The sequence below is a fragment of the Meles meles genome, chromosome 3 (assembly GCF_922984935.1).
Source record: "Meles meles chromosome 3, mMelMel3.1 paternal haplotype, whole genome shotgun sequence".
NCBI classification, from domain to species: Eukaryota; Metazoa; Chordata; class Mammalia; order Carnivora; family Mustelidae; genus Meles; species Meles meles.
The window spans coordinates 3,999,260-4,025,265 of NC_060068.1; the positions used below are offsets into that span (position 1 = coordinate 3,999,260).

The 26,006-nt window shown below is 63.1% G+C and overlaps 1 protein-coding gene across 2 annotated transcripts; it reads right to left on the reverse strand.

Annotated features, from left to right (window-relative positions):
- Positions 1 to 4,620: 4,620 nt before the first annotated feature.
- Positions 4,621 to 25,708, reverse strand: WNT9A (Wnt family member 9A). 2 transcript variants are annotated; one of them, XM_045998769.1, is made up of 5 exons: positions 25,530 to 25,708; positions 10,476 to 10,732; positions 9,099 to 9,361; positions 7,179 to 7,700; positions 4,621 to 7,097 (listed from the first exon to the last, which is right to left on the reverse strand). In XM_045998769.1, exons 1-4 carry the CDS (start codon positions 25,622 to 25,624, stop codon positions 7,218 to 7,220), a joined length of 1,098 nt encoding a protein of 365 aa, XP_045854725.1. In that variant the 5' UTR covers positions 25,625 to 25,708; the 3' UTR covers positions 4,621 to 7,097; positions 7,179 to 7,217. The 2 variants fall into 2 exon arrangements, with proteins under 2 accessions (XP_045854725.1, XP_045854724.1); XM_045998768.1 differs by having other exon boundaries at positions 4,621 to 7,700.
- Positions 25,709 to 26,006: the final 298 nt, after the last annotated feature.

Consider the following 26,006-nt stretch of genomic DNA (forward strand, 5'->3'; position numbering starts at 1 on the left):
GCCCTGTTTCCACTGCCCCCAGTTCCCTTCGGGTTCCGTTGTCTTCACTCCATGGTCGGTGCTGGCTGCCCCTAATCCCTTCCCTGGTCTTCCGGGCGCGCAGAGTCCAGTCCCCATTAGGACTCTCTCTGGCCCTGAGGCATATTCCAGCACCATCTCCCAGGCACCCTCTGGGAATCTCGCCTCTGTAAATGCCCGAGATCTGGACGTGCGGGGACAGGGAGCCCACAAGGGAGAGCGGTGTGGCCTGGACCTAAAGAGATCCCCCCACCCCAGGACTCTGCGGGAGGTGGGGAGGGATGCTCTCCACAGGGCTGAGGCAGGGAAGACGCGGCAGATTACAGGGTTAACCCACCTCACACCGTGCTGACCCTGGTGGGCAGAGCGTCAGTGCCCCAACCGGGCCCACAGGTGTCCGCTCACCAGGACAAGACAGACGCACCTGCACAGCACCAAGGACCTGCACCCAAGACCGACCTACTCATCCCCATAGGCCCACCAGTCCCAGGGCAGGGAAAAAGTCCCCCACACAGCTCCTAGGCCGCCAGGATCTTCCTGTGGGTGAGCGCCCGTGTTACGGTCTCACCCAGGGGACCTGCTGGGGTGGCCCATGTTCCGGGAAGGCTCCCAGGTCCCATCCAGGGAACGTGCTGGGGTGTCCCTACCAGACTCTCAAGGACAAAGATGGAGCCTGTGTTTGCAGACATAAAAACAAAGATCCAGTTAAAGACTCAGGGCGTGGGAGTTGGTGGCCCTCTCTCTCCCTCTCCCTCTTCCTCCTTCTCCTCTTCCTCTGCCTTCCCCTCCCCCTCTCTTCCCTCCCCCTCCCTCTGCCAACCTCCCCCTCCCCTCTTCTTCTCCCTCCTCTGCCTTCCCCCTTCCCTCCCCTTCTCTTTCCCCTCCTCCTCCCTCCTCTGCACTCCTCCTACCCACTCTTCCCCTCCCCTCTCTTCCTCCCCTTCTTCCTCTTTCCTCTGCCCTGCCCTCCCCCCCTCTTCCTCCTCCCTCTTTCTTCCTCCTCCGCTTTCTCCTCCCCTTCCTCCTCCCTCCTTCTCCCTCCTCTGCCCCCTTCTCTTCCCCTTCCCCTCCTCCCCTCCTCCCCCTCCTTCTCCCCCTTCCTCCTCCCCTTCCTCTGCCCTCCCCCTCCCCTCTCTCCCTGCCTCCTCCTGCTCCTCTCCATGCCCAGCTAAGAACCACAGCAGGAGTCTCTGGGCTCTGCTACCCCCCCCAAACCCAGCCGTTTCCATGGACAAGGGCCCAACACAAACACGGGATGCTGCAGCTCCCCAGCCAGCCCAGGACCCCCCACAGCACAGGGCTGGTGGGCAGATGAGGTCACTGCCACAGGGGCCCTATAGTTCTTGGAGGGGGGACTATTTGTTTGGTCTTGTTTCTGGGGCAACCTCTAGACCCCTCCTCCACTCTGTCCAAGGGGCAATGCTGATACAGAATAGGAAGGTGAACCCCCCACACCACTTCACACTTGGCCCGGGGCTGGGCCCAGTGCAGAGTCCCAGGCTGTCAGGAAGCAGCCATGACCATTAGTCCCATGTCCAAGGTATGCACAGGGAAACTGAGGCCCAGGTACGGGGCAGAGGCAAGACCATGCAGACCCGGAACACTTGTCCCCGGACTGCGGTCTTCCTCAACCTAGGAGCTCCGTGGCAGGGGCCCCCAAGCACAGAGCACCATCCCCCTCTGCCCAGTGTCTGTCCTGCCTGGGGGTCAGCCCCACGACCTGCATGCTGGCCGGTGGGTTGCGAGGGTACCATCCAAGGAGAGAAAGTCCTGGGCTGTGACTGGGGAGGGCTCAGAGGGCACAGGCCCCAAGGCACCCCCACCCCTCATCCCAAAGCAAGGTGACTTGGGGCCCTGCTGTGGCCTGTCCGGGAGCTAGCCTCCTTTTCCACCCTTTGCTCCTCTCCTCTTCTTCCTCCTCTCCTTCCCTTCTGCCTCCTCCCCCCTTCACTTTCTCCCTCCTCTCCTCCTCCCCCTTCTCCTCCCTTCCCCTCCTCCCTCTTCTCTTCTCCTCCATCCCTTCTCCACCTCATCTTCAGTCTCTGAAGTCAGCCTGGAAAGCAGGCGGGGTCCAGCTGAATACCTTTCCCGTTTGAGACATTACCTAAGTGGGCCTTCTTACCTAATCCCCCAGCCATCTCCTGCCTCCTGCTCCCACCCCCCACCCCGCAGGGCCAGACTGGGCGGCAGTCCGGACTTGCCTTGGGCCACCTGTGTGTCCTGAACTGCCTCCTCCACACCTGTGAACAGCACCCCAGCACCAGGGCAGGCCAGTGGGAGTGGCCTTGAGTCGTGTCCCAGACTGAGCCCCAAGCTGAGCAGAGCCGTGGGGCTGCCCTGAGCCCTGGGGCTGCTCTGCGCTGGCCCTCCTTGCCCTCGCTGGCCCTGCCAGCAAGCCACAGGGATGCTGCCCTGTCCTCTGGAACTTCCTGGGCCTCCTCGCTGCCCCAGGTGGGCAGGAAGCACCTTGCGTCCTCTGAGGTGTCTCCCCACCTGGCTGATATGGTCAGACCAAGCCTTCTACCTCAGGCCAGGGGCTGGGCCAGAAGGAGCCTGTCAGCAGGAGGGGGCCAGAGCTGGGGTGGGAGAGACCTCAGTGGCCAGTCACTGAGCAAGGCAGGGGGCTGAAAAGGAGGAGAGTGCCAGCCCCGCACGGCCCCCTCACAGTGCTGACACACGCGTGCACACTTGCCCATGCATACACAGACACAGGCCTATGCCAGTCCAGCCAGATGCACAGAGCCCAGGAGGGACAGGAGACCCAGCTGTCCAGAGCTGCGTGCGCCAGGCAAGGGGAGGCGCGGCCGTGCGGGGCTGTGCGAGGTGGCCTGGCCAGCCTATCCTGCCCCCAAGCCTTCTCTTCTCCCCGAAGCCTCCACCCCCCAGCCTGCAGCCCTCACCAGGTCGGTTTCAGCTACAGGAAGAATGGCCTCATTCAGGCCTCCTGCTCCCTGGCCACGGCCACTTGCGGTCCCCTCCCGCCCAGGCAGAGGCTGAGCCCCCTGCCCATACCTCAGTGTCGGAGCTTGGAAGGGGACCTTGGTTTCTCCGGTGTGCTGCCCCTGGAGGCCCTCCAGGCCCACCGTGCTGTCCTCCCCATAGCTCACTGCAGAGCTCAGTGGCCAGCTGAGGGGCCGCACCTGCAGCCTGACGGATCTGACAGTGGCCCGTGCCCCTTGCCTCTTCTTATTGGGGGCCGTGGGCCAGAGGGCAGGCGCCAAGACCCTTCTGCTTGAGCACCAGGATTGGACAGATCATCCCACTTCCTCGGGCGGGCGGGAGCCCGGGTCCCTGGGGCTCTGGGGGGTGGAGGAAAACCAGGGAGGCAGGGAGGCAAGCTCCCAGCCAAGGGGCCCCAGGGGTCCAGCAAGGCATGTCATAGCAGTGGGGGTCACACAAAGTGGACTCGAAGGAAAATGGAGGCCTGCCGAGGAGCGAGGAACTGGGGACCAACTCTCGGAGGGAGGGCCTGTTATGCCTGGAAGTCCCCAAACGCAGCAGGCGTCAGAACAAATGGAGGGCTATGTCCGAGACCCAGCACTGGGAGAGAAGGCACCAGGACCTGGGGCAAGGGAGGGAGTGCTAGAGTCATTGCCCTTGGGGTCACCTCCCCCCAGGGCAGGGAAAGGATAGCTGAGGCAGGGGCCCAGTGTGTGGAGAGACAGGCCTGTCCCCCAGCAGCCCCAGGGCTCTCCTCACTGCCCCCCAAAGAACATGGCCTTGAGCTGAGTAGGAAAGAGTGGCCCCACAGACAGAAGGATGCTCTGTCCAGCCCCTGCGTGGCAGAGAGCACACTCTATCCCCCACCAGCGCAGGCCTAGGTCCTACATCCCACCCACTCCCCCAAGCCACCAAGTTCACACCCATCTTACCCACAGGATGTAACTTATTTGGAAAGGCCAAGATGAAAGCATCCTGGAGAGTCTGCCCGGTCCTGCCTCTGGGGACAGGTGTCCAGCAAGGGACTGGAGAGGTGGAGCTGGAGGTGGGGGTTGGGTGGAGTGCCCATGACCTCAGGGTCGCCTGGGGCTCCAGCCACTGGGAGAGTCAGGAAGGCCTCTTCTCTGGAGCCACTGGACAGAGTGAGGCCCGGCCCACAGCTTGATGAGGGAAATTCCCCTTTCAAGAAGCCCTCACTTGGGGCCTTTTGCCCCTGGACATGAAAAACAGGGGCTCCTGGGACATGTGGGGCCTTGTCTGAGCGCCCTGCAGACTAGACAGCCTGCAGGCTGTGCTGGGACCAGAGGCTGAGCTGGAAGCGGGCACAAAGGGGCCCCAGCGGCCTGTTTCCCCATCCAGAGGACCTCTGAGAGGACCCTCTGCACAGGGCAGGAGCAGCCTCTCCCTGCGTGACCAGGGAGAGAGCACCCTCCCACCTCTGCCGTGGGCTGGGTGGTGCTTGGTCTGCAGGGACTTCCTCCTCCTAAAGCCTGCCCCTCCTCCCCGCTCAGGCTCTCCTCGCTCAGGCCCTCCTCCCTCACCCTCCTCCCTCACCCCTCCTCCCTCAGGCCATCCAGAACCCTTCTGAAGGCAGCAGACTCAGAAGGGGCTATAATTTAAAATACATTTATTTAGTGTCCATTTTGTTTCTGTTCTGTTACACAAAGCCGTTAAATAAATACATTCTCCAAGTCACTCGAGTACACACCTACTCGCTATACAGATGAGGTAGAGAAATAGATAGGCTCGCACGAGACCCCGCACAGAGATGACGGTTCTCGCGTGGGAATGCCCCTCTCCCCCCCGCCCCGCGTGGACCTGGCTGAACCCAGCCTGGAGTCCTCACGCGCGCGCGTGTGTATGTGTGTGTGTGTGCACGCGCACGCGTGGCCGGCAGGGAGCAGGTGGCCGGGACCCGCCTGGCCCTCAGCATGGCTCCTCCCTGCGCCTGCTCCCCTTCCCAGGGAGGCTGAGCCCAGGAGGGCCCGTGCCCTGCCACAGAGCACAGATTCTTCTAGAGGCCCTCCCCACATGGAAGGGAAGCAGGCCAGTGAGCGGCTCTGTCCGGAGGAGTTGCTTCTTTGCTTAGCAAGATATTCTGATATATATTTATATATAAACACACCAGCCAGCAGACATTTCCAGTCCGCCTTGTTTCAAAGAATACTTCCCTTTATATTTATGACATGGAGCTAAATGTGGATCTGATTACAACGAGGTCTTCCTCCACGGCTGCCTTCGCAGACCCAGCAGCAACTGAGCTGCAGTCTTGTCCTGGGGCTGCGGCCGGTCCCACCTGCTCGGCCCCGCCCACCCTGTCAGTACCGAGTTATCCTCGGGTGTTCTTGGAACCACAGAATAGACTTTCCTATTTACACTATGAAAGAGGGACCAAGAGACCCACATTGACATAAATAGGCTTTCTTCTACAAACACAGCCCCAGGGTTCCTGGAGCCCATGGGACCCCAAGGAACCCCTCACTCAGTAGTTCCTGTGTCTGCGGAGCCACCCAGCTCTGGCCCCTGCTGGAGCACAGCCACAGAGCCCGGAGGTCCGCCTGGAGCCAGAGAACCCAGGAGCCCCCGCTGCTGCTCACACCAGTGTGGGAAGGACAGCCTCAGGCGGAGGAGGGACCCTAGGCAGAGGCCATGGCCCAGCTGAGCACTGACCGTGCCCACACACACGGGGACACCTGCTCACCGACACGCAGGCACGCACAACCGCGAACCCACACGTTTGCACACACAACACGCTCACACCTGTGCATGCACAACACATACACACCACACACGCACACATTCAAACACACACGCTCACACAAGTGCATTCAGACACAACCATGCACACCACACGTGCACATACAACGCTCGCTCACACGCACACGGACACGCACCACACAGGCACCACACACGCAGACACGCAGATGCCTTCATGCACACATACACTTCGCATGCACGTGCACATTCATGCACACATATACACGCGTGCCCACATGCACACACACTCAAACCAAACCAGATCAGTGTAGTCCATCTGTTTTCCTTCCCTGCAAAGACAATAGCATGGCCAAGGAGAACAGCCCGTGGCTTGCCAAATCCTAGCCCGGGATTCTCACCATCCACCCCCGCCCGCCCTCGGCACTGCCTTCTCCTGCAATAACACAAAGGAAGCTATGAAAGGACCCCTCCCGGGGGGCTATCCTTTCCCCTCTGCCATGCCCACCCTGCAGGGAGGGCAGGCCATCCTTGGCCACCGTGGCCTCCAGACCTACATAGGAAGGCCTGGAGTGCAGGGCTGAATGCCTGAAACGCCCAGAGCGGGGTCTGCCCAACTCCCAGGACAGTCTCTCTGGGGGCAGCAAGCCTGGCTACAGACAGCTGGCTCCCAGAAGCCCTGAAGGCCGTGGCCAGACACAACCTGCTTTACTACTTGAAAAACAACAACAGCAACATCCCTCTTGATTTAGTGGTTTCAAACAACAAAGCAGATCAGGCAAAGAGGTTAGCAGGGGACACAGAGGGGAGGGAGGAAAGGGGCCTTCCAGACCGGGCTCCGCCAGGAGCAGGGGGAGCCACAGCCTGAGACAGGGCAGGGATGAACAAGTAATAATTATATATTAGTTAAATAAAAATAATTTAAAAGTCACCGCTATCACTCCCGAGAGAAGTGCTCCATGTCAGAGGGGACCGCAGGGAACCCCCCACCCCCCGCACACCTGGGTGGCTGGGCTGTCTCTCTCCTAGTGGTTTGACTCTCTAAGCCAGTGCTGGAGCAGGACAGCCCACAGGCAGCCGCACAGGGACCCTGTGTGGTCACAAAGGTGCACCTGCTGCTCCTCCGAGGGAGCCCAGAGCAGGGAGGGTCGTCGCTCTGCAGGAACTGGCCTCTTAGGGACGGACAGAGTTTGGAAAGCATTGTATAACGCTCTCAGGTCAGGGGTTGGGGGCAGACAAAGGGCATGCAGGGGCCAGACCAGGGCCACTCCCCACCTCTGGGTCTCTGTGAGGGGGGACAAAGGGCAGAGACAGCCAAGTCAGCCAATGTCTGGGCTCCCACCACCATGTGCCAAGTGTGCTGAGGGACGCAGCCCAGGGGCTCTGCCCCTGCAGTTGCAGACCCCCCACGCTGCACGCACCGCCTCCACCCTGCAGCAGCTGGGCCGGGCCAGGCTGGGGGCTCAGCCCCTGCAGTTGCAGACCCCCCACGCTGCACGCACCACCTCCACCCTGCAGCTGCCGAGCTGGGCCAGGCCGGGGGCTCAGCCCTTGCAGGTGTAGACTTCCTCACGCTGTGTGCACTGCCTACACTCCACGTAGCAGCACCAGCGGACCTGGCACTGGCAGGGCCGCGTCACCACCCGACTCTGGGTGTTGTGGCCACGCCCACAGCAGATGCTCTCACAGTTCTTCTCCCGGTGGCACCTGCGGCCGGCGGTGCCCGGAGAGAAGCGGCTGGCCAGGCAGAAGCTGGGCGAGTCATCCAGGTGCACGAGCTCCGGCGTGCGGGGCAGCGGGTCGCTGCCGCCTGTCCCTGCCGCCCGGCCCCGAGGCGGGGAGATGGCACCGGCCTCACCGGTGGCCTCGTTGGTGGTGCTGCCCACCTTGAGCGCCGTCTCGTACTTGTGTTTTAGGCGTTTGCCCACCTCGTGGAAGGGCGCCAGCTGCCGCCAGCATGTCCGCACGGTGCAGGAGCCTGATACTCCGTGGCACTTGCATGTGGTCTCCACCCCGGCCTTGATTACCTGGGGGGGGAAGGGAGCTGGGCATGAGGGCCACACTGTGAAGCCAGGAACAGCCCCTGCAGATGACCAGCTCCCCCAGACCCAACCCCACCTGGGGGATCACCAGGCTCCCCAGCTCATGTGTCTGTCTGTCCTTCTCTCCTCCAAGCCACAGGTGGCCCAGGATAGAAGTCCTCCATCCTGTACTGTGACCTGCAGAGTGGAGGCCTCCTGTGCAGACAGTCCCTCCCTGCATCCAGGGCTGCCCTCTGCAGGGGCTGAGCACGCCACCCCTGTCGCGCTGCTAGCAACACCGCCCCAGAACCTCCCAGTCTGGTGTCAGCAGCCCGCTTCCTGCAGAAGGGAGGACACATGAGTTAGCTTGCCCACCTGGCAGAACAGGCCACTGGATGCTCTGGGTTGGCCCCAGAGAGGAGGAGCAGCACCCCTACCTCCACACATGCACGTGCACGCGCGCGCACACACACACACGCATGCACGGCTGCCCCGAGGGGCCTCCTGCTTGACCACCCACACTGGGGTCTCTGGCACCAGAGAGGGGAGGCCCTCCCCAGTGGGGCCCATCCTGAGACAGGCCAGAGCTCCCACGCTACCCCCAGGGAGGGCCAGCGGGCTTGAGGGGGATTAGGAACGTAGCTGCCCTCTGGCCAGGCAATACAAGAGTCACATTTAATGACACTTTGCTGAGAAAGCGGACCAATTTAATTAAAACGCCGCTTCCCCAGGCCCAGCGGAGCTAATGGAGCACTTTCCATACCCTGACTTTTCATTAGTAGCTCACAAAGGAGAGAACTCCAAAGAAAAGGAGTAGCCTCGCCTTGGGGATTTAGTCTGCTCCCACCCCTCTCCAGAGGGCAGAAGGAGGAACAAGGGCTCCGAAGAAAAAGGGGGAAATTGATTCTTTAATGAGTTCAGGACTCAGACCTCTGGTTTCTCAATAAAGAGGGGCTCAGCCCTGGGCTGGCTCTAATTACCTCACCCCTCCCAGGCTAGGGCTTCACATCCCAGGGGCTTCCTGGTAAGCACATGGAGCCTCAAGGCCAGGCTGCATGGGGACTACGGGGATGGGTGTTCTGTCTCGAGACCCCCTCCGCGGCTGTGGGCCCCTTGGGGCTGAGGGGCTATATGGAGAGCAGAAGATCATGGGGAGCCAGGCACCCCAGACCCAGCCCGCTGGCTGCCAGCTGGCTGCCAGCAACCCCCAGAAGGGCCCAACCAGACCTTACACCCCAACCCCTACCCCATGAAAGAACACCGCTGCAGCTAGTCATCCCTGTAAGACCAGGAGCCTCCTGGGCAGGAACACTCAAGGACCCATTGGCAGCGGGGGGCTGGAACAGAGCCCCCCAGGCCACAGTCCCGCGCCCCCCACCCCCCTCCACACCCCGCTCCGCTTGCCTTCACACCCACGAGGTTGTTGTGGAAGTCCACGCGGGCTCTCAGATCTTTGCTCGACCGCCGGCCCAGGAACTCCTTGACGAACTTGCTGCTGTACTTGAGGTTGTCCCCACAGCCCCCCCACTGCCAGGCCTCACGGTTCTCCAGGTCTGGGGCCTCGTCACAGGTGCAGCGCTCCATGCGGCCCGCGCTGCATGCCTTCGCCAGGGCATGCGTCAGGCCCGCCGAGGAGATGGCATAGAGGAAGGCGGTCTCCTTGAAGCCTGGGGGGTGAGTGGGGATGCAGAGACCTTAGGGCCTGTGAGGCCACGGGAGCACCGCCACCTGACCCAGGTGTGGCCAAACCACCGAAGGTCAGCTGGAGCCCTGCAGCCTGAGCGCAAGCGGGGTGCACGGAAATGGTCCTCGCTGGTGCTCACTTTGGCTGGGGGCGTACCTGCCTGGACTGCCTTGCACACCTGCAGGGAGGAGGCACTCCTGTGTGCCCCAGGCCCAGAGTGGGGTGCAGGGGGTGCAGCAGAAAGGATTCAAAGCACACGGAGACCTAGGCTCTACACAGGGACCAGCGACCTCATCCTTCTGGGTCTCCCACCCACGAGACTAGCTGCAAGGCCTTGGAGAGCTCCGTCCTGCCTGCCCTGGGCCTCAGGTCCCCAGTTTTTAAATGAGGCTGTTGAGAAGCTCCAATCAGAGTCCCAAGGACACAGGAGAAAGAAGGCTCCCTCCTCAGGGCACCAGCTGGACCTCTGCCCCTCCTGCCCAGCCACTGGGAGTCAGTCACCACCAAGTGGCAAGAGCCATCAAAACTGCCAAAGCTGCCCAAAGGCCTCCTGCTACCAGCAACTGGTCCCCGAGGAGGGGCTCGGCTGGAAGCCGGGGTAGGAACAGGGCCTGGTAGGGTTTGGGGCTGGCCAGGAGGGAGGGGCAGGCCAAGTGGAGAAGGCTAGAGGGGGCGGGGCTAGGAGGGAGGGGCGGGGCAGGTGGAGGAGGCTAGAGGGGGCGGGGCAGGTGGAGGAGGCTAAAGGGGGCGGGGCGGGGAGGCTAGGTGGGTGTGGTGGGGAAGGGGCGTGGCCAGGCAGGAGGGGCGGGGCAGGAGACGGACTCAGGCACTTCTGGAAGCAGGGCGGAGCAGGACAGAGGAGCCGGACCTGAGGAGCAGGGCAGGAGGAGGTCCTAGGGGCAGGTGCATGGGGTCAGGAGGAGGGAGGGATGGGTCAGGTTGGAAGGGCAAATGGAGTGGAGGAGCAGCTGCGAGGGAGCGGGGCAGGAGGACAGTCAAGCCCCGCATGGCCTCACCGCACCCCCAGGTCGCTTGGGGCCAGCCAGAGGCACAGAGGCCCCGGACGTCCTGCTATGGAGCGCCTTTTGCGCACTCACCCCGCTTGAGCAGGCTGGCCCGGTAGCGGCCCTCCAACGTGCAGTTCCAGCGCTCGAACCGGAACTGGTACTGGCACTCCAGCGCGCTCATGCTGACCGCCTCCACCAGCGTCTCGGCCACACCTGGGTCTCTGCGGCACATGCGTCTCTGCTTGCGCTCCAGCTTCAGCCGGTCACACGCCTTGTAGTGTGCCTGGGCGGCGGCCTCAGGCTCCAGGGTCAGCGGAAGGATGGTCAGGGGCTCGCTGCCTGTCAGCCTGGGCACAGAGAAGCTAGGGTGAGCGCTGCCACGCACACACGCACACACGCACACACACACACACACGCACACACACACAGGATGTGCTCCAAGGGCCAGGAGGGAGGCAGCAGCCCAGGCCACACGGGAACCACATCCAACACACCCACCTGCTCTTCTGCCTGCTTACCCAGTTGGACTTGGCACGCTCCAGGACCCCCACCCTCTGCCGACCCCAGATGGGACGGCCCAGCCCCATCACAGCCCTGAAGCCTCTTGGAGAGGGTCTCCGGCAGCCTGTTCAGATGCCCCTGCAGGTCCCAGTGGGGCCTCCCAGAACTCCTGGGCCACTGAGCACCTCCCAGTGGAACCCAGGCCAGCTCCTGGTTCTCCTACAGCCCCACCTCTCTCCTGTGAGCCAGTCATGTGCTCTCAGGCTCCTCCAAGCCCCGTTTCTTGTGCTTCATCCAGGGACGGACTGGTCCTGACCTCCCGTCAGTGCTCTGACCAACAGATCTCAGTGGTCCCACACAGGCGACACCACATCTGGGCTCCAGGCACACCCCTGCCCAGCCCCAGCCAGACCCTTAACCCTCAGGAGGGATGGGTGCCCAGCTAGACCCTCCCCCAACATGAGCATCACAGGAAACAAGCCTCCCCATCCCAGCCAGCCAACACGGAGCAGCCAGGGGTGCCAGGCATTCCCTGACACTTAACCCCACACTGTGCCCCATCCCTCCTCCGGCTGCACCTCTAAAGCCCCTCAGGGGCATGGTTGCCACTGGGAAGGCTCCCACAGGCTTTCTACAGCTCCCTTCAACCCCAGCCTGCAGCAGACCAGGGCCTGTGGCACACCACAGCCTGCAGGCCAGGCTCCCTGGGGACCCCCTGGGCTCCTGGCTTCCGAAGCCCCTCCCTTCTGGGCTAGGCCTGGGGTTAGGAGTCAGGAGCAGGGAGGCAGGTGGGAGAGACACACACACCGTGAAGGGTGAAGCCACAAAGGCAGGCCTGAGGGCAGTGATGGACACAGAGGGAAAGGCCGATGTACCCCACCCTCTTCTCACTCAGAGGCAGTATGCACCCTGAGAAGACCCACCCCAGGCTTTGGCCCTGCTCGCCAGGGGTGCTCTGAGCCAATGTGGCACCAGTGAGCTCTGAGGGGTGGAGCAGAGAGCTGCAGGGGGGCGGGGCTCCAGCCAGCCCTGGAGACTAGAGTGTTGGTGAGAAGAACACAAGATGGGTTCCTAAAGACCATGGAGAACATATGGCTCAGAGGTCCAGCTGCTGCACCATGACCAGCATGGGTGTGGGCTGAAGGAGAAGCTCCAAAAGTCCCCAAGGCACAAGCAGGCCTCCCGTGGGCAGCAAGGCCTTCGGGAAGAAGGTGTCTGTGAGCTCAGAGCTAGGACACTGGGCTGAAAAGCAGCTGGTAAGGGAGGAGGCAGTGACCTGCACCCCCAGTTCCCATCCCAGGGTTTGGGCTTCATGCCCAAGGGCACAGGGATGCGGGAGGGGTCCACATCAGGCAGCATGGTAGGCCTTCAGGCCCGCTGAAGCTCAGACAGCCACAAAGACAGGGACAGCTGCCGAGCTGGGCCAGGGGCAGGCAGGGCCTGAGGACCCACAACAGAGGCTGGAAGAGCCGCTCTCCCCACACAAAGGCAGCTCACATGGGCGAGACGCGTCCCCAGACAGGAATGTCAACAGCTGCCGCTGTGCATCGGCAGAGCCCTAGCCTACAAGCTGCCCGTCCCCCAGACTAACTCTCCGAGGTAAGCCCAGCCCCAGGCTGGCAGCAAGACAGTCTTGCAAGGCCCCCCTGGGGGCACCTGGGGCTGTGCTGGTAAAGGCAGGGTGGGTGTGGACAAGCGGAGGGGGTGACCCTGTGCCCCAACCGCACCCAACCGCATGGCCCATGTCCACATCCCATGCCCAGGGACAGCCCACGTCCACACCACAAGCCCGGGGACAGCCCGCATCCACACTGCATGCCCGGGGACAGCCCGCATCCACACTGCATGCCCAGGGACAGCCGGCGTCCACACTGAGGACATGAGATCCCCAGAGGCAGGAGCCTAGGGCCTGGCAGAACAGATGGGCCCTCCATTCCGTGGAATCCTTGCAGGGGCCAGAAAGTCCCAGCCAGCTGCCCCGGCGGCTTGTGGGCACCGGTCAGCCCTGGACCCAGGAAGCCTGGGGCAGAAGAGGCACCCTCCTGTTCCCAAGGCCTGTGAGCTTATCATGGGCGCATGGGACCATGGGTGACCTGTTCCAAACAGCAGCGCTTCGCATACAACCCCTCGGCCCCACATGCCAGACTGTGGCGGCCATCGTCTGACCATGGGCCCATGTCTGGAGGCTGCACCTTCCAGCCTGGAGAGTGTCTCTGCCCAGCTGCCCACCCCACACCAGCACGCATGATCCCATCCAAAACAGCTGCCTCTCCGCCCCTCACCGCCTGGCCTAGGACCGGCAGGAAGACAGGCACACTGGCAGCATGCAGAGGAGCATAGCCTGGGCAGGGTGTCCACAGACAACAGCCCCTCGGCGGACAGGCAGCAGGACCCCCGTCTCCACCCCATCCAGCTGCCCTCAGCCAGTGTGGGGCCATTCCCAGGATGGCATCCCAAGCAGGTCTAAGAGGCAGCCCAGCGGCTTGGGACAGGTATTATCAAAGACCGGGTGTTACATGTCACTCATGAATGGTTGAATGCTGCATCAAGGACTAATGATGTACTCCAGGGGCTAGTGGGACAGAATGATGAAAAAGAGAAAAGATTAATAAATTTGGCTATATCAGAAGTAAAGAAAAGCCAAAGACAGAGTGATGGAGGGGGAGCCGGGAGCAGGGCTGGTATCACAGTCCTCCCTCCAGTGCCTGCGAACCTTCCTGCAAGCTCCGAGGACAGTGCTCGGATTCCTGCCGTGACTGTGCAGGCACAGCCTATCCGGACAGCATGGGGTTCCCCTCGCAGCGTGTCCCCATAAACGCAAGTTCCATCCTGGACAACTTCCTTCTGCACGTGCCCCTTCTCCCACTGCACTTGGAAACCCGCGTCTGCTGAAATGATACAGCTGCCTTCTCCTCAACGGCGGTACACCTCACTCCGTCCACGGGAGTCAGCATCAGCAGTCCAGGTGGGGCAGTGCCCAGGGGGTCCCGGCTCCACACTGCCCTGCCATGTCACCGTAGCCTCACAGCAGCTACTCTAGGCTTTGCCCTGGGCCGGTGGTTCACAACCTGCTGTATGACTGGGGCCTGCCTGTGGGCACGAGCTGACTCTGCGCTGGCCAGGGGTCCCGGAGCCCGCCCAAGGCTCTCGATCCCTAGAGGTCAAGGCTCACACCTGCCACGGGTTTTCTGCTGAGCTGGAGTGGATCTATGGCAGTCCCTCCTACCACTCTCCGGCTCTTCGGGCGGAATCCGCACCCGTGGTTGGCCCCATGTTGGTCAGTGCCAGATTCCAGGAGAGACGATGTGTCACCCCCAGAAGTGAGACCAGTCGGATGGCGGCTGGCCTTCGCACACGCGCCCGTGCCGTGATCATCTCCGATGGTCTTCAGATGCGCTGTGACCCCCCCGTGCGGTCTTCTGAGACACAGAGCTGCTTTCGTCCTCTTCTGTCCCAGGCCGTCCTGCTTGCCTTCCTGCCACAGTGAGGGCCTTGTGCGCCACAATGCAGCGTTCCAACAGCTGCCCAGGGCCCAGTGGGGCTCACTGCAGCGCCATCCAGTGAGCTTCTGGGCAGGCGGGAGCCATGTGGGACAGAAACATGGGCGCCAGTCCCGGGAGCAGGGACCCTGCCCCCTCACTCATCCCCACTGCCCAAACTCACATCTCTGCCTCCCAGACCCAGCCCAAGGGAGACACGGACGCCCTGCAGGTGCGCAAAGCACCAAAGCCAGAGCTGGGGAATGTGCCCGATTGTCATAGGACAGACCCGCTCCCATCTTGCCTGAGGGATCACATGGCATCACGTGGCATCCTATGGGTTCAGATGAGTGTTGCAGCGGGCATCCCTGTCTGACTCCTGGTCTTAAAAGGGAAGCTCTGGTCCACTCACCAACAAGCCTGAGGTTAGCTGGCTGTCTTCTGGGCCACCCCATAGCAGGTTAAAGGAGCCGCCTCTGCTTTCTGTTCGCTATGAGCTTTCCAAAACATACAAGCCAATGTCGAAGGTCATTAGATGGGGTCCCTGCCTCTGCTGGCACGGGATTTTTCCACTTTAATCTGCTAAAACAAGGAATTCCACTCCCTTGCCTTCCTGGGGCTGGACACCCACGTGCCTCAGCCGGGAGGGGCTTGGCCTTCCTCTGTGCAGCTAGCCATAACCCCAGGATGTCATGTCTAGGCCTTTCGCATCTGTGTTTGCAATTTTCTCTTCCGTGCTTGTCCTGCCGGGGGTCAGTGCCTCAGAGAGAATTCGTTTGTTAAACCGCCTAGAAGACTGGTCAGATTAGAATCACATCTCCTTAACTTCTCAGTAGAACTCGGCATGAAGCCACGCAGCCTGACCTTTTCTGGAAAAGATCTCCCTTCTGATCCGATTACTCCTCTTTCTTTTCTTTTTCCTTCTCTTTTCCAAGCAGCTTTATTGAGATATAATCCCCACGCTGTAAAATCACCCATTTAAGGTCTACAGTTCAGGGGTTTGCTATATATTCTCAGACACGTGCAAACATGGCCATGGCCGATTTTAGGACATTTCATGGTCTCAAAATGACACGCACCCCTTTAGCTCCCGGTCCCAGCCCCTGGTCAGCACTAATCCACCTTGTCTCTGAGGTCTGCCTGCCCGGCACATTCCACACCCAGGGGACCAGACGGAGTGTGGTCTTCTGTGACAGTGCCCCCACGCCGAGAACACCCTGTTTTTGGAGAGCACCGTCTGCTGCATGGGGGTGCCTCACTCCCTTGAGCACCAGCTGCTACCCCAGTGCACGGGCGCACCGTGTGCCGCTCAGCCATGCTCCAGGCCTGCCCTGAAGTTGTCCACACACCTCTGTGCAGGCGCGTCTGCAGCTCCCACGGGCAATCGCCCCATCCAGCTCGTCAGGTCTGCCCACGCAGGAACCCCTTCGTCTCTAACGCACAGGGGTTGTTTCCTCACTTCTGCGTCCTTCCTTCTGCTTTCTCTGGGTTTAGCTCCCTGCTCTTTGCCTCAGTCTGTGACCTACAGTTGCTGCGGGCTTCCAGGCTCCTCTGCACTTCTCAAATATGCCTTTCCTCAAATTCCTCAAATACGCTCCTACGGCACCTGCCTCAGAACCAGATCACTGTGTGGAGCCCAGGGCACAGCCCAGGGGTCACCGTGCAGAGTCCGGGTCAGAGTCCAGGTCACAGCTCAGGTCACCGTGCAGATCCGGGGTCAGAGCCCAGGGGTTACCATGCAGAGCCCAGGCCACAGCACAGGAGTCACCGTGCGGAGCCCAGGTCACAGCACAGGGGTCACCATGCAGAGCCCGGGTCACAGCTCATGTCACCATGCAGAGCCCAGGTCACAGCTCAAGTCACTGTGCAGACCCAGGGTCAGAGCCCAGGTCACAGCCCAATAGTCACCATGCAGAGCGTGGGTCACAGCTCAGGTCGCCGTGCAGACCTCAGGTCACCATACAGAGCTCAGGTCACAGCCCAGGGGTCACCATGCAGAGCCCGGGTCACAGCTCAGGTCACTGTGCAGAACCCGGGTCATGGTCAGGTCACCGTGCAGACCCCAGGTCACAGTCAGGTTGCCGTGCAGAGCCTGGGTCATGGTCAGGTCACGTGCAGAGCCCAGGTCACAGACCAGGTCGTCGTGCAGAGCCTGGGTCACAGTCAGGTCATGGTGCAGAGCCCGGGTCACAGTCAGTTCACTGTGGAGACCCCGGTCACAGTCAGGTCACGTGCAGAGCCCAGGTCACAGTCAGGTGGCCGTGCAGGGCCTGGATCATGGTGCATCTTTCTGCATCTTTTCTCTAGCTTTTCTCTCTGCCTTCCGGTCCAGTGAGTTGGTGTGCTGTGTCTCCATCCTCCTGCATTCTCTATGCTGATGTCTTATCTGTGTCTCCTGGACCCAGTGATCAGACCTACGACCCCACTGCAACCCCGATGCACACAGCCACACAGGTGGCTGTGTCTTCCACTATCTGCTGGGCCTGCCTGCTCTGTTTCCGTCCCTCCTGTCCTGCCTCATGTTGGGTTGTTTCTTGCTATCCCATCTCTCTCTGCCCCATAGTCTGAAGTTGCACGTTTCCACAACCTCCACGGCTGCCTCACAGGAACACGTCTGGGAGGCGTCCCCTGTAGGTCCCCAGCCAGCCACGCTGTAGCCCATGGCCAGGCTGCCCCGTCCTGAGAGATCACCTGTGTGTGTTTGCCCAGCCTCTGCTCCTACAGTGCTTTGTTTCAGGCATCTCACAGGTCTGGTTCTGGATGTTCTGGTATGATTTCTGTGTTTTCTGCTCGGGGCTCCTCAGGGCCTCCCAAATCCTGTAGGTGCCGCTGATCAATTCTGAGATTTGCAGAAAACGCTCAGCTCAGCCATTGTCTTCAGATGGGAGCCCTGCCCGTGCGTCCCCAAGTCTGGCCTCTAGCCTCCGTGGAGGTGTGCGGGCACCCCACGGGCCATGCTCGGGGCCACCCTCTGCTGCCCCATCTTCAACCTCGCTCGTGCTCTTCAGCTCTTTCTAATCTGCTTTCAAACGGACCGGCAACTCACTCGTTGCCGCAGTGCCACTCGGTTTTTCCAAACCTGCTGGGTCAGTTTTGCGGCCTCTCACTCCTTGCAGAAATTGCAGGCTTACCTCAACTCCAGCAAGAGCAGCACAGCAAGAACCTGCATTTGGCCTGTGACAGTCAGCTTGCAGGTGTGCGGCTGTTCCTGCTGAGGCCCACAGGGGCATCTCCATGCTTGCCCACCCACCCATGACCCCTAAATCGGGCTGGTCACTGAATGCAAGAGGCAGAAGAGAAGGCCCCCAAATTCATGCCCTCTGGGAGTGTGGAACGCACCCTGTTTGTGGGTGTCGTTAAGGTAAGGATCCTGGGCACAGGCACCCCAGACTAGGTTCTGTGACCAGCCCGCAGCACCTCCGAGGAGACCCCACCCCGCTCTCCCTGGGAGTGAAAAGAACCCAGGCAGGAGAGGCACAGCCACGTCGAGGAACCCGTGTCCCTCCATGGGCCAGGCCAGAGACAGTCATGTGTGGCGGCCTGGGGATGGAGACGTCTTTGTCCTCAGGCCCAGATGGCCCAGGCCCCAGAGCTCTTGCTCCTTCCCGCTCTGCAGCAGGGACAGATTCCAGCAGCCCTTCCTCCTGCCAACAGACCCGGCCACCCCAAGGGCCATCCTGCCCACAAAGCCAGCTCCCTGGGCTGGGCGGAGGGAGTCGAGGCCGGAGTTCCAGAAGCCACAGTGCCCTGCCAAGGAAACCTCAGCCCCACCAGACGGCATTTAATTTCTGTGTGAATCTAATTCAAAACAAATTCCAGTGCAGAGAATCTGGTTGTGAGATTAACCCTCCATCCACCCGAGTGCTGGCCGATCTCCCTGCCAAGCATGCAGGACACGGGGCTGCAGACACCACCAGAGGCTGGGCCCTCTCTGTGGGCTCCACAGTCAGCCGGGGCCCAGACACACCGAGGAGGAAGCAGGGGCCACGGGCCATGGCGAGCAAGGCAGGAGGGTGGCCCCGTGGCAATAACGGGCCAAGCACCCCTGTGTCTCTGACAGCTGTCACCTCCGTCAGCTGGGAGAGCACCGGGCCCCGACATTCCAGGGCACCCCTCCCTGCTCTCTCACGGACGGGCTGTGTCCATGCAGCTGTAGCAAACCTGCAAATTGAGTGTTTCTGGGGAGCTCCTGGCTCAGGCTGGGCCAGCTCGGGGGTCAGCCGGCGGACACAGGACTCAGCCACACCCAGCAACATTCAACGCACAAGGCCTGATGTCTGTGAGTCCAACCCCAAACCCAGCAAAGCCCTGGAACCCAGACCCAGCAAACCTCCCGGGACCCCAGGGCCAGCAAACCCCCTGGGATCCCAGGCCCTGGAGGCTGCTGGCCAATAGGCCTCTTTCTGGAGCAGGGGGTGGGATGTCGTGGGCACCCAGGGGGGCTGAAGGGGACCCCAGATTCACGGACGGCGAAGGGGAGAAGACGGGGAGCTGTGGCCTCACAGAGGAACAGGAGCAGTGGGTTGCATGGCCCCGGGCCTCCCCCACAGCACAGGTCCCCGTGAGTTGTCACGGGGAGGGACAAGCAGGACGAGGGCAGGCGGGAGCTGGAAAAGCCGCCAGGAGTGTCCCCCCATGACCGCCTCCCGCACACCCAGCTTGGACAGGGATGCCAGGACAGACACTGGGTCAGCTCAGATGGACGTCCCGCCCCCGGGCTGGCCTGGGGCGGCCGCAGCGACTCTCTCTGTCCAGGAGGCAGCTGGCTCTGACGGGCTCTGATCTGGGAGCCCCCGCAGCCTCTCGTCCTGGGCCAGACCACTTCCCTGGCTGCATCTACCTCAGGTATCGCTAAGAAAAACAAACGCAGCTTGAGGCTTGCCGTTTTCCATTCCCTCGTCCGGCTGCTAGTCCCGAGGAGCCGGGCCTGCCAGCTGGGCGGCCGGGTTTCCTCCTGCGGCCAGGGGCGCCAGGCCAGCCAGGAACCTCGCTGGGAGGGGCAGGGGAGAACGGCGGGCCGGGCCCATGGGTCACGGAGTCGGGCGGCCAGCACACCACCCAGGTCGGCGCTGCCATCCCTGGGAGGCCCCTGCCCAGCCCGCCTGGGGAGGCCCCCGCAGGAAGACACTGCTGCTTGCACCCAGCCGGGGCCATAGGCCCCCAACTTCTGCACCCATACCAGGGGTCCCCCAAGCCATCCACCCATATCCCTGGCCTGGGAGCTCCAGAGGGGTCCTCTACCCTTCAACACACGCCCTCAAAACCCCCATCTGACAGGCCAGATGGCGGGGTGGGGCGGGTGCAGCTGGGCAAGTCAGGGCCTGGGGTGGGGAGGGGGCTAGCCAGCCCGGCGAAGGAGCCAGCAGACCCCACACAGGGCTCCTGAGTCCAGAGTGAGGGAGCAGAGGAGCAACAGGATCCCCCATGGGCCTCAGACACACCAGCCCAGGGCTGCTTGGAGGAGAGCTCTGGGCTCACTAGAGGTAGATGGCAGGTAGGCCACAGCTGGCTTTCTGGAGGAGGGGACAGCTGGGACCGACCCTGGACCGGGGGGAGGCTGACAGCCCACCAGAGGCATGCTGGTAACCAGGGGTCCAGCCTCGCTCACGTACCAGACAACCAGGCCTCCCAGAAACCCAGTCGCCCTGCTGAGCCAGGCAGGGCCCTACAAGGGCACCCGCGCTGCCCACTGGGACAATGCACAAAGGGAGCCCGTGCCCTCCAGGATTAAGTGGGCCTGGTGCTGGCCCTGCTGACAGGTGTCATGTTTCTGCAGCCAGGAAAACCAAGCCAGGCCCCTTATCGGCTCATCGCAGTCCCACGGGAGGAATCGCGTGCGTGCATTCTTTTCCAGGAGAAAAGCTACCCACACACTTCTCCTTTTGTCCTCTACATGGGGGGGCCCCCTGGGGCAGTCAGCAAGCGGCGCCCTGGGCCAGGGCCACCCTGGGAGCCCAGACAGGGTCCTACCGGTGCTCTGGGCTCTGGAGTTGGGTCCCGGCCACAATGGCAAGGACGGGGGCGAGATTAGGCCAGCTGTCCCCCCGTCCAGACAGCTGCCGGCTGTGGTAGGACATCTGCTCCCACAGCTGAAGGGGGCCAGGTGGCCGTGGCTTCCTCCTCACCTCAGGCTCTCCATGAAGCCTCGGGAGGCCTCCAGCCCAGGGGCCTGGTCTAGGCTGCGGCCGAGCACCTGCCCCTACTTGCCTCTGTGCTGGGGGGGCGGGGCACGAGCCAGGAGGACAGGGAGGAGGGACAGACTCTACCAAGCAGATAGCCGGGCACATCTCCATCCTTGCCCACCTGTTCTCTCCAAGTGCCTCCCCACGTCTGTCAGGCCCCGGGGTCCAGGCCTCTCCATGCTCTCCCTCACATCCCCCCTTGCACCACTCTGAGGGCTCCCCACAGGGCCACTCTCCCTGCTGGCCACCCAGCTGCCCTGGACACTGCGGAGAAGGAGAAGGCCCTTGCCTGGACCTGCCCTCCCCCGCACTCCCCCTCAGCTCCTGCTGCAGGCCCACACTCCCCAGAGCCCCAGGAGCTCTCCACAGCGTCCCCAGCAAACACTGGACCTGAGGCCTCACAGGGCTGTTCCCAGCAGCACGTGTGTGCTGAGGACAGCATCTGCCCAGACTGCTAAGGCTCCCTCAGCTCACCGTTCTACCACCCACCAGAGGGTCCCCGGGGACACCTTCCTGTCTGCTGGAGCCTCCCCAGCCCCACTACAAGAGGATGACCTCCCTCACTGGGGAGCCTGAGCCCCCAGCCCCCCACAGGCCAACCATGCCCAAGCCGGCTTGCCTCCTCCAGCCCTGGAGCCCCTCCTCCCTTCCCCTCCAGGGACCAGCGGGCACCCCTCCTCTCCAGGCCACACAGGACGTGCAGCCAGGCCCCAGGCTTATACAGCGGGCGCCACACACCCCGGCACTGACCCCACATGCACAGCCACCCCCATCAGACAGCAGTGCCCAAGGGCAGGGCCAGGGACGCCTCCTGTGCAAGTGCCCAGAGCCCCTGACCAGGCCTCCAGACGGGGCTCCAGCAAACAGACAGCCTCCTGCGCCACACAGTCATGCTGGGGCCCAAGGCGGAGGACGACCCTCTGGGAAGGCTCACACGAGTCGCCTGTGCACACAGGCCTGGGTGACACACTGCCGGCTTGCGGTCAGCCTGTCTGCTGTCTGAGAACAGATCCACATAAATAAGGAGCTCTTACAAATCCGCACAAAGACCCACAACCCAGCCAAAAGCTGGACCCAGAAATGGAGCAGAGATTTCTGCAGAGAAGAGCTACAGATGAACGATGACGTCGCCAGTCAGCAGGGAAGGGAAAACCCATCAGGGAAGGGCACAGTGAGATGCCACCCCACGCCCGCAGAACGGCTAGAATGAAAAGCAAAACCAAACCCAAAGCCAGAGACAGCGAGAGCTGGCGACTTTGTAGAGAAACTGGACCGCTGCTGCAGGGCTGGCGGGCGTGCGCGACGGCAGCCAAACCGTGTCCTGGGTTCACAGGTCACCACGGGACCCAGAATTCCACCTCTGGGGATCACCACACAGGAAAGCGTGTCCACCAATGCTCATGGCAGCATGACAAGGGCCCGACGGTGGAACGCAGCCAGGCATCCGTCAACAGAGGCCCGAAAGAAAGAGATGGTTTTGCGCCCACACAGTCAGACATCACCTGGGCACGAAGGGAAAGGCACACAGGTGCACGATGCGTGGACGGGTGCTGGCTGACACGAGCCAGCCATGAAGGCCCCATGCTGTAGGACTCCGCTTATGCATCATGTCCAGAACAGGCAAACCCACAGAGACAGAAAGTGGCTTAGCGGTGGCTGGGGGCGGGGCGGGGGGGCAGGATGTGAGGTTTCTGGGATGGTGGAACACTCTGGAATGAGATAGTGGTGCTGGCCACACCCCTTGCAGACAGACCAGAAACCACAGAACTGCCTTCCCCTAACAGGGTGTGCTGACAGGATAGTTCTGTTTCAGTCACAGACAGAACGGGGGCCTGGAGCACCAGAGCTGCTTTCAGACTCGCTCTGAGCGCCCCCAACCCTGCACACGGACGTCCGGCCTGGCTGGGGGAGGCCCTCCGGGGCCACACCTGCTGCAGCCTCCTCTAGACAGACCTCTTCCCCAAGCCAGCCCGCAAAGTTCCCATAGAAGGTGGGGTGCTGGGACCGGTCCCAAGAAAGGGTCTCAGGGTTCATGATAGGCTTTCCTAGTTCTCCGGCAGTGACGTTGGAAGACTGAGGCCTCCGCCCCCTCATCCCCATCCCCGCCGGCAGCCCCTGGAGGCAAGTGTAGCGGCTTGGGTGCCTCTGCTGGGGCTGGCTTGGCATACGTGGGGTCTCTAAGCAAAGGGCCCTGTGGGACCCACTCTGAGGGACCCATCCCCTGCCTCCATGCTTGGGCGAGTTGCAGGGCACCTCTCCCTGGGTTCAGGGACCCCATTCCTGAGCAGACATTCAGCCTCCACAGACACCCCTCCCTCCCTTGGCTGCTTTTGCTCCCCTCTAATACCAGAGGCAGGGCCGGGTACAGGCCAAGCTTTCAGCCCACCCAGGTCCACAGGGCATGGGGAGGTGGGGGCCTGAGTCTGTTTCCCAAACTCGCCAGACCTCGGGCCAGCCCCTTGCTGCGGGAAGCCAGGCAAACCCTCCTTCCAGGAGGGCATCAGGCCAAGCTGTCTAGGCCCCTGGAGAACCAGATGGAAATGCCACCTGCTAATCACACCGCCAAGAAGCAGGGCCAGGCCCCGGAGGAAGAGGGAAGAGCCCCTTCCCCATGGCCAGGCAGCGGCCTGGAGGGTCTTGCCCAGTGGCCAGAGGCTGAGAGGGCAACAGGAGCAGGGCGGCTTGAGTTGCAGCCTCTTCGAGGGGGCAGGGAGGGCTCCCACCGCCCACGTGACACCGCCCCCCCCCAGCCCAGGCCAGCCTCTCTCAGTTTCTGGGTTGTAACAGGAGCTGCTCGGCCTGCTGGGGAGCCTCCGTGCCAGGCAGAGCTTTCGGAGAGGGGGAAGGGAGAAGGAGGGCCTGAATCCCAACTCCCAGCTCCTTCCTCCTGCTCCTTCTGCACTCCAGGTTGGGAGGGAAGCCCCCAGTCCCAGCCCTGCCCTGCCCTGCCCTGCCCACCTTGGGCCATCTCCTTCCCCCAGCCCTCCAGCTCCTGCCACTTTGCTAGACCAGGAGGAAGGGCCCCAGACCTTCCACACCAGACCGGTTCTGAGCACATCTTGCCCCCTCCTCTATTTCTGGGTCTGGTTCCACCTTGGGGATCCCCTCCCAAGGCGCTTGCTGGGTCAGGACCCCTCCAGCACCGGGTTCCTGCCCTTCTCCACCTGGCCAGCTGGCACCAGGCCTGCCCCTGCTCCAGGACCTCTGTCCATCACACGGATCCCAGCTCCCCTGCCGGGTGCCGGCAGTGCACTGGTCCCTGGGACAGCAGGTCTGCCTCCTGTGCTCTGCACAGCACAGCCTTTGGGGCCAAAGTGCTGGGCCAGAGAGCTGGCCAGAGGGGTCACAGGGGCACCGAGCCCTCCCTGCATTCCCCTGCACGCCCACTAGTTGCAGGGCATACCTCAACGACTTCCCCAGAGGGGCAAAGCCCCTGTGCTGCCCGAGGTGAGGGTAGGGGTGGGGTGTTGGGAGCCAGGACACACGACCCCTACCTCCCCTCTGTGGGCTGGCAGCAGGCAGACCCACAGAGCAGACAAGCCAGGGTGTGTCTGAGGCTTGGTGAGCAGACCCGAGGCTGGGCCGGCAGAGCGGGAAGGCGCAGCTGGCTGACAGGCTGCCGTGACTCACTGTGGACCTGCGGCCAGACGGCCATCCTCTGACCCTCCCTCTGCCCGCGAGGGCGAGGCAAAGCCTGCACAGATGGCGTGCAGGGGCGTGCCAGCCTCCGCACAGCCCAGGCCCCAGGCAGGGCTGGGCCCACAGCAGGAGCCAGGAGAGGGCTGCCGGGTGGGGTCTCCAGGGGAAGGAGACACGGAGCTGACCCTGGAAGACGACCCAGGAGAAAGGAACAGAAGGAGAAAGGGGGGAAAGAAAAACACAAAGGGAAAGTTTCCCATGAAAATATTTTATTTTCTTTGAGAACAGGATACACCTGCAGGGCTCCTCGCCCAGTGGCCTCTCCCCGCCCTGGCTGTGGCATATTTCTGGACCAACGGGGCCCTCTGCCGGCCAGCCGCTGCGCGACGGCGCCGGGGCCAGGGGCGAGGGAACAGGTGACGGGCAGAGGGCCGCGGCCAGGAGCGGCCCCGGGGAGCCCAGGGCAGGGGCCAGGGCTTGGGGCTGGGCCTCGGCTCCCGGGGCGGCGCCTGGGCGGCGGGAGCGGAGGCTGAGGGGCCTAGAGGGCTGTCCGCGCCGGGCCAGCCCGGACCTCGGGGTGCCCATCTGCGTGACACAGCCAGAGAGGGTCCCCCAAGGGCTCTGGGCTAGACATCCCAGACCTAGGAGACAGGAACGAGGAAGGCCAGAAAAGAACGGCGGGGAGCGACGCGCCGAAACTACGCAAACTGCTGCTGCGCAGAGCGGAGAGCGCGCGGGGCAGCGACCCCTGAGACCGCGGGGGACCGCGTTCACAGCCCCCGCTGGGCCCTGCGCTCTAGGCCGGGTCCCACAGAAGCGCTCCCGCGGGCCGGGCCCAGAGCTGGCATAAGAAGCAAAGCGCAAGAAAAATAAATTCCTCCAGCTTGGGTCCCCCTTTGGGGCTCAGTGCAAGGAACATCTGGATTTTGTACGTATTTTTTTGTTGTTGTTAAATTAACTTCTCGAGGAGAGAAAGGAGGGGTAAGCTGCAAGGGTGGGTAGGGGCGGGGGGAGGCTCCAGTCGTTCCCCCAGAACTCGGCGGCCTAACAGAGCGCCCGGACCAGACTTAGTCCCCGAGCTCCAGGGAGCCCCGCTCACGGGCGCGTCGCGGCGACGACGACTCCGGGGTCACGGAGGACCACGGCCCCGTGCCAGCCCGTCGGGGGCGCCGGCCCCTCTCCCGACGCAGCGCCGCGAGGACACTGACCCGTGGACCGAGCGACGCGCATGCCGCCAACAGCGCCCGGCACCCCGCGGCCCGCGCACCTGGGCCGCCCGCCCCGCGCCCCTTCTCCGCGCCGCCCGCCCGCCCGCCCGCCCGCCGGGCCGCCGAGGCACCTACCCGAAGTAGGCGGCCGAGGGGCGCAGCGCGGCGAGCAGCAGCGTCAGCGCGAAGGCCGCGGCCAGCCAGCGCGCCAGCAGGGGCCCATCCAGCATCTTGCCGCGCCTCGGCGGCTGACCATCGCGCTCCCGGCCCTGCGCAGGGTGCCCCGCGGCCGCCGCCCTCTTATAGCGCCCGGAGCGCCGGGCCGGGGGCGGGGCGCGGGCCAGCTGAGCCCGGCCCGCCCGCGCCCAAGGAGGGGTCACGCCGGCGCCGGGGGCGGGCCGAAACCCGAGCCGAGCGCGCCGCCCCGCCGCGCCGCCGCCCGGCCCTTCGGGTGTCTGGGCGCGCCCCGCGCGTGGAGGCGGGGCGCGTGGAGGGCGGGAGGAGTGGGGAGTAGGGGGAGTAGGGGCGGGGCTGGAGCGGAGCGCTGGCCCTGAGCCGGGGCGGCCGGGGTGGGAGGGACGCGGGGCGGCCACGGGGGCGGGGCTGGAGGCG